General features: G+C 34.3%; 1 protein-coding gene across 1 annotated transcript; it reads right to left on the bottom strand.

Annotated features, from left to right (window-relative positions):
• Window positions 1-806: 806 nt before the first annotated feature.
• Window positions 807-6,437, bottom strand: LOC120253311 (myricetin 3-O-rhamnosyltransferase UGT77B2-like). The gene is made up of 5 exons (XM_039261656.1): window positions 6,357-6,437; window positions 3,849-4,230; window positions 2,699-2,821; window positions 2,083-2,222; window positions 807-1,166 (listed from the first exon to the last, which is right to left on the bottom strand). Exons 1-5 carry the CDS (start codon window positions 6,435-6,437, stop codon window positions 807-809), a joined length of 1,086 nt encoding a protein of 361 aa, XP_039117590.1.
• Window positions 6,438-7,991: the final 1,554 nt, after the last annotated feature.

Raw genomic sequence — 7,991 nt, forward strand, 5'->3', positions numbered from 1 at the left:
CTTTTGTATTACTCTTTTGTCATTGGGGAGAGCAGTATCTTTACACTTTGGGGAATGGGCAAAGCAATAGCTCTTGCTCTTTATATCTTGTTTGACCAGTACTATGAGAATGAGAAAAGTTCATCTAAAGTTCTAACTTAAACTCTTCTCCTTCCTTGCTATCTTCTTGCTATTGCTGTATCTTTTCTTCTCAGGCTATTGAAGCTCACCACAACGGAATGAACTAGGTATTTGCATCAGATAGGATTTGAACTAAGTCTTCTAGTTTTTCTTGGATAAAGAGAATTGAACTGAAATTGTCGAGGTACTTCCATCCAAGAGTGACAACAATAGTCTAATTGAGGGTAGGTATCAACTTGAAGCATCTTGAGATTTAAGCAGTATAAATCACTTCAAATTAGAGATCTTGCCCTCCTACTGCTTTACGTTCATCAGTATGCTAGAGTCTTCTTCGGTTTCTTTTTACTGATGAAGTGTTTGAGAAAAATTTCACTTTGCCAACTAGTTATTACATTATAATCAATATTGCCAACATGTTCAATATTTATAATATATAGATCGTAGATCATTACTAAACATAGAATATAACTTAATAATAATGTCGTCCAATATGCAAAACATCATAAACAATAAATAAGAAGACTACTAAACATAGAGTTATTAAATAAACATTGGCAAATAATTAAGATAACAAGGATAGTAAAACTATCCTAATTATAAGAAAATAACACAACTGTCATCAAGCAATAGTCCTTCAAACAAATAATCTAGATAAGATATTAAAAACAACATTATTACATCCAATCTCAATTATGCTGGCAAGATGCAACCATCTTCTCCAAAGCATCCAAATTTTTTGTCGAGCTCCCACCCGGCTTTATTCCTTGCAATGCCATGGACTTCAGCTCATTTATCTTTTCCTTCATTGTCTTTCCTCTCTTACTCCCTAAAATGACATTCAGAGCATTCACCATTTCATCTTTTTTTATAACACCACCTTCAAAACCCACTCCAATATTCCAAACATCGGTAACCATCCTCGCATCTAGAAACTGGTCCCCCAAGTAAGGTTTGATTATCATTGGCACGCCAGCAGTGATGCCGTCTAAAACAGAGTTCCAACCACCGTGTGTTAAGAATGCTCCCACAGCTGAGTGCTCTAATACCTATTCACATGTTGTCATTGGAGTTAATAAGACATTGTTCACAAACCAAAGGTTAAATACTTATGTTTGGTGTAATTTCCTAACGGTTCCTCTATGTTTCCAAACTAATAATTTTAGTCTCTTTACTTTAAAATGTAACTTTTTTTGTTCCTTTACAATTTTAATATAGTCATGTCAGTCACTATAAACCCTAAACCATAAAAATGATGGATTAACATAGCTCATTTAAATGTAGTAAAGGGATTAAAATGTTACAATATAAAATGAAGGACTAAAAAGATAAGTTTAAAAAAATAGAGGGATTATTTAAAGAATTATAACTTATATTTATAATGAATGGAAGAAATATATAGAATAATTGGATAGGAAGAAAAGAGATTAGCACTATCACTCGAGAAAAATAAAATAAAATGAAGCTTTTAAATAAAATGAAGTTTCTGGATTAGTTTAAATGTGATTAGTTTAATAAAATATTGATAAAATAGGTTTTTAAACCCTAATAACCAAATAAGACATGTGGGTTTTTTTATATGAAAAAGTTAAAATATATTTATAAAAAAATATTTACTTGCCAACTCTGCAAAGGGATATACACTTGGCATTTTCTTATTTTTTCATACTTAGACTTTTATTTAGGTAAACTCTTTTTCATATAATAATTGATTTTAATAAATAAAAATAATTTTTTAAAAAAATGTGTTCTCAATTAAGGAAAAAAATGTTGAACTTTTCCATTGCTGTTTGTTAAAATTTTTAGTAACATATAGTATATTATATTTTTATATTTATATATAATTGAATTTATAAAAATATATATTATATTTATGACCGGATCAACTGACTATTGGCTCATGACTCTGAAGCCTTCCCAGGTCAGGTTTCAAAACATTATTAGACATGAGATGAGGTTTCATACCTGAGGCTGAGGAGCCCACGGCACAATCAATCCTCTACTTGCAACATAGTCCAAAAAGTCAGCAGGCAAATGCCCCCATGCAATCTCCTTCAATGACCACAAGAAAGGAGTCCCACTAGCCTGCAAACCTTCTGCAATCTCTATGAACGGGTAAATTTTTTAGTAAGTCACTAAACTTTGGCTCATTCTCACTTTAATCACTAAACTTCAATTTGTATCAATTTAGTCATTTAATTTTAATTTCATTTCACTTGGTAATAAATCAAGAGATTTCAAACTCCAAATGAATGATGTAACTCTTTTTCGATGACGTGGACACCTAATAAACTTAATAATGTGTTAATGAGAGGACTGACTTAGATTTTTAGACAGTCATGTAATCAATTGGGGGTTGAAATCTTTGATTTATTACCGGTTGAAATTAAATTAAAGTTGAGTGATCAAATTGATACAAATTTAAGTTCGGTGATCAAAGTGAAAATGAGCCAAAGTTTAGTGACCTACTAAAAAATTTACCCCTCCATGAACTCTTGTTTAGAAGGCATTGCTGCTGTCCCAAAGCAAATGTACACCACTGAGCCTGCAACCTGACGGTCCAACCATGTTTATGATCAACTTTTGACTGGTTTGAGGAGGGCCAAGGATGATGCAGTGTCACTGAGGACAATGCCTTCTGGCAAGTCTTCAATACGCATGGATGAAAGACCGGGGATGCTATCCAGAGCATCTTGGACTCGAGCTGGCCATTACAAAATGAATTTTTTTTTTACAAATTAAAAAAAAAGGATAATTACGGTATTGACTATTTTGATATTGATTTTCAGGGGGGTCCTAAGCATAGGCAACCATAGTCTATGCCTAGACCCCTACAATTTCCTAGGGCCTCACTATTTATATATATATATATTTTAAATTATATTTAAAGTTTCTTTTAATATTATCCTATCACATGATTATCATCGTGAAGATTTTAATTTTTTTTAATTATAAAATTTAATTTATAATAGCATCAATGTGCAATAAATATGGCCTCATAAAGCTTGACAATTTCTAAAGCCTCACAATTCATGTTCTTTATTTAAAAAAATATATATTTAAAATTTTTATTTATTATCATTCTATAATTCTATCCATATAATTATCTTAAAATTTTAGTTTGTTTTAACAACAACACTTAATTTATAATAATATCAAAGGCTTAAGTCATCTCATACCTACACTTAATGATCCAATGGTTATTGTTTATAAAGATAATATGCAGATTTAGTGTGTATGCATGATTACTGTATAACATTGTTTTTGAAACTGTGTAACACTTTTCATGAATAGATTGTTGGGTTGGATTTTAATCTAATAGCTACTATAAATGTTCCCAGGATTGAAACCAAAAACATCTCTAAATGATGAGTTCTTTAACATAAATGTGCAACAAATTTAATCTTATAATATATATATATATATTCATAATTCATGTTTTTTTTAAAAATATATATATTTAAAATTTTTATTTACTATTAATCCTATCCATATAAGTATAATTTTAAAAAAATTTAATTATTTTTTAAACTACAGAATTTATCTTATTCAATTAATTTATGATATTATTTTTTATTTTTATTATATAATTATTATTTAATATAAATAAATAAAAAATACTTATTATGATTTTGCATATCACCACACGTTCCATAGGACCCGCCGGGCTGATTATTAGAAAAAAGATTATAGGACAAAAAAACGTCCAGAGAAGTGAGACAAACACTTACCACGATCACCATCAGGTCCGGCACTCTGTCGCAGCAAATCTGTGCACAGATGGGCCAGCAGAGCCTTGGGACAGCAACACCAATGTGTGACCCACAACGCCCCTCTCTCCGCTGCCAGATCACCTGCAAAACCCCAGAAACCATCACTAACAACACAAGTGACCCTTCCAATCTCCTCCTCTACCGCCGCCATCCTCTTGTAAAAGTTCCTCGGTACCAGACCTAAGAAAAGGTCAATTACCTCCAACACCGATAACTGTGGGACCCCATCCGGCAAGCCATCATGAACACGTACCGTAAGACCTGAGATTGGTTGGCCAGAGATGGTTGGATCGGACCAGGAAAGAGTTGGACCGGGCTGTGCTAAAGAAGGAGAAGGTGCCTGAGGGGAGTGATATAGCGAGGTGGCCAGCAAGGGAGAAGAGGAGAGATGCGTGAGAGCCGAATGGAAAAGCAAGGAAAGCTACGTGCGAGGATGAGCTCGTGGACTCCATGATGAAGGAAGATAGAGTGGAAGGATAAGCAGCGTTATCTAGCTATATATATATATATATATATATATATATATATATATATATAGCAGTCACTGACACAAACATGAAGGTTCCTCTTTATGCCACTCAAACCTTGGTGATGTGTTGTTATGGGGTAAATTTTTCAAGTGAATACTTAAGTTCGCGCTTATATCGGTTTGAGCATTAACTTTTCAATTAGTATCAAAATGGTAGACAAAAGCTTTTAATTTTGTTTCTCCCGAAAATGCAATTAGATTCGTTGTATCATCGATTGGCGTGAAAGTCAGAATATGATGTGGACACCCAGTGAACCAACTCAAAGACATGTCCCACATCATCAACTTATACACGTAGCCTAATTGGCTACCACATCATCATCCCTTTCCTTCCTCCCCTTCCTTATCTTCATCCCTTTCCGACTTTGGTTGATTATGTGGATAGTTGCTCGACTTCGTCTAAGGTGTCTACATCATATTTACGGCTTCAACGCCACTCGATTATAACCAAAATCCCCCAATCGCCCTCACGGATAAACAAAAATTAAAACTTAACGCTCATTTTGATACAAATCGAAAGTTAATACTAAACCGATATAAGGCCAAACTTATATACTCATTGGAAAAATTTACCCATTGTTATGGGATGTTTGAGAAGAAGGGCTAGTGCTTGGCCACGTGAGTAAGGGTGGCAAGAAATCTAGGTCCCAATAAGATCGGGATTTGGACAGTTATTAATATAAACTGATGAAGTTGTTGTTTGGATCTAGAGGTGGGATCGGCCGTGCTACAGTAAAGAACCGCCGGGTCCGTTTCACTCAAAGGATGAACGGATCCGGCCTGTCTTATCACAGAAATTGCCGGGTCCGGGCCAAGCCCGTTTGACCCGGCGGATTTTTACCATTTTTTATATTAACTAATACTTTATTATTAAATTACAATATTTTATTTACAAATTAAATGGATAAACTTTCAAAAATAATGCCACGGATGAGATTCGAACCAAAGACCACCCCTAGGAATTATCACATTAACCAATTAATCTCCATATCTTTTTTGTTCAAATATAAACCATAAATAAATATAAAGAAGCTGTAAATAAAATTTAATTCCAAACAACAAAAAATTTAAAATAATTTATAATAACTTAAAAATTTTTAAGAAATATCAAAATAATTTCAAAAAGGATAAAATAAGTTACATTTTAATTTGTTTATCTATCAAATTAAATTATTAGCACATCTTTTTAAGTTCAACAAAAATTACATATCAAGTAGTATTCTTATTTTAAATTAAAGTTATCATCAACTTATTTATTTATTATAGTTTAGGTTGCCTCTAGATTTCAATTTGGTCTTTAACTATAGGGTTATTATTGTGCTCATCATGTTGTCATTGAAAAAAGTTACTAATCAAAATAATATGGTGTTAACCATTATTCAAAGATACTACTTTTTTACTAATATATTTTTTTATAAATTGATATACATAATTTAAAAAAAAAATTATTTTTATTTTTATTTTATAAATTGAAACAAAATAATCTAATATATATGTGACACATAAGAGTGCCCCTATTTAAGAGAGTTTAAAAGTGCATGTGTAGGGACTTAGTGCTTTATGAGCTGAAAAAGACGATGAGACAAAAATAATTATTTTTAAAGAAAAAAATATTTATGAAAATTTATTGTTTTGATACTTTGATATTTTAGAGATTGATTTATATAGTTTTTAATTTATTATACGGTCTCTTAATTTTTTTATAAATTAAATATATATGTAAAAATATTTTTGATCCATATCCCTACATCTATCTATATATAATTTTCTAATAGATGTTAAAAATAAAAAGTGTAGCTCAGTGGTTTTGTTTTTGTTGTCCAATAATATTAAAAACCCAACTCGGTTAGGTCTCGGCCCGTCCCGCTGGTCACGGGTTGAGAATCAGATCAGTAACCGGCCCGTCTACAGGACGGGCGGTTCTGACGTCAATAAACCAGCCCGCGGGTCATTGAACCGGCGGGCCGGTCCCGGGCTGGTTCCGGGCAGGGCCGATTTTCCGGACGGCCCGCACCCATGTCTATTTGGATCTGAGCCTTTTAAATCCGGTCAAATTGAATTTGTCTAAATTCGGTTTATTTTAAATCGAATCATCAGAATGTCTAAATGTGTCCAAATCTATCTGCTACATTTAAATTCATTCAAATATTATATTAAAAAAATAGTTTAATTTATATTGAATAATAAAAAAAAAAACAATGTCAACAATCCAAAATTCGACTCAAATTATACAAAATCTAAGTCTTAATAGAAAAAGCGATTTATGTTTGAAGTTTTTGGAAGATTGAGTTTAAAATATGTGGGCTTTTTAAAAATTATAGAAGTAAAATGGTCGTGATTGTTTGAATTTTCATGTCTGGACCTGGTTCTGATTTAAATTTGAACAATCAAGCCATATTTTGACCTTGTTCGCATTAGCACAACATTTGTCTAAACTTGTTTTATTCCGGGTTGAATAGAACCAAGATTTCGGCGGTGTCTCGATAGAAGTATTGCCACCCCTACTTGTAAGGGCCTCATCAACGCAAAAGTAGATGTGTTGTTATGGGGAGATTGTCCTTGCCTCATTTACACAGAGCTAGATGTGTTGTTATGGGTGTTAGTAATTATCGATCTAATAAAATTAAGGTTAGGAAAAATCATTCCAATCAAATTAGGACTATCAATTACAATTAATTGATATTTAATTAACAATTGATTAATTATCAAGGATCGATCACATGAACACATGAATATATGTGAAAGATCAGGATTACCTTACAGAGATTTCACAAGAGCAAAATCCTACAATGCACACACACAATGTTCTCGAACTTTTCACCCTTGATCCGGAAGAAGTGATGGCTTCTTTTGCTCCAAGCAACTATTGTGAATATTAGGGTTTTTGCCGTAGCCGTCTTTTAATGGCAATCACAAATCAAATTAATTGAGAAACCCTAATCTCATATCACATATTTATAGGGAGTAAATATATTCGGATAAGGTTAGAACATGTAGCGTGGACCCGTTTGGGATTGTTAGGGAATACAGCTGTGTATACAGTTGTATATCTATATTTGTATAGTTACCATATTTATATACATGTGTATCTATATATGCCTTGTACATTGTAGGTTTTGATTAATGAAAATTGGTTAATCTTTTCCACCTAACATGATATCAGAGAGGTTCTCCTAAAACCTTTTTCTCTTTCCCTGTCATGCCAGCCCTGCGCCTCTCAGCTCAGGCGCCGACCATCCGCCGCTCCTCGGCCCTTGTGTGCGTTGACCGTCGTCCCTCAGCCCATGCGCGCGCCACCCACCGCCCAGCCGCCCAGCACGCACCCACGTATGCGGCGCCTCGACCGGCCCTCGTGCTCAGCCAGCCAGACCGGCACGGCCATGTGCCGCCGCTTCAACACGACTCACAAGACGCTATCTCAAAGATGCACCGCTCGGCCTCGTCTTGGCCGCCCGCCGTCCCTCGGCCCCCGCGCCACGCTGAGCCCGCTCCAAAGCACCTGCTACGGCCCCAGCTGCCCTCTGCTCTCACGCCTAGTAGCCCCAGCGTGTCAAGTACGCCCGGCTGTCCTG

The sequence above is a fragment of the Dioscorea cayenensis genome, unplaced genomic scaffold (genome assembly GCF_009730915.1).
Source record: "Dioscorea cayenensis subsp. rotundata cultivar TDr96_F1 unplaced genomic scaffold, TDr96_F1_v2_PseudoChromosome.rev07_lg8_w22 25.fasta BLBR01000033.1, whole genome shotgun sequence".
Classification (NCBI taxonomy): Eukaryota; Viridiplantae; Streptophyta; class Magnoliopsida; order Dioscoreales; family Dioscoreaceae; genus Dioscorea; species Dioscorea cayenensis.

Excerpts from the sequence above, each read along its gene's own strand:
- LOC120253311 (XM_039261656.1), bottom strand. The coding sequence starts at position 6,437 with ATGGGTGCGGGCCGTCCGGAAAATCGGCCCTGCCCGGAACCAGCCCGG. Across the intron at positions 4,231-6,356 it reads GTTCAATGACCCGCGGGCTG|GCACCTTCTCCTTCTTTAGC; the intron begins GTTTATTGACGT and ends CACTCCCCTCAG. Across the intron at positions 1,167-2,082 it reads CGTGGGCTCCTCAGCCTCAG|GTATTAGAGCACTCAGCTGT; the intron begins GTATGAAACCTC and ends ACATGTGAATAG.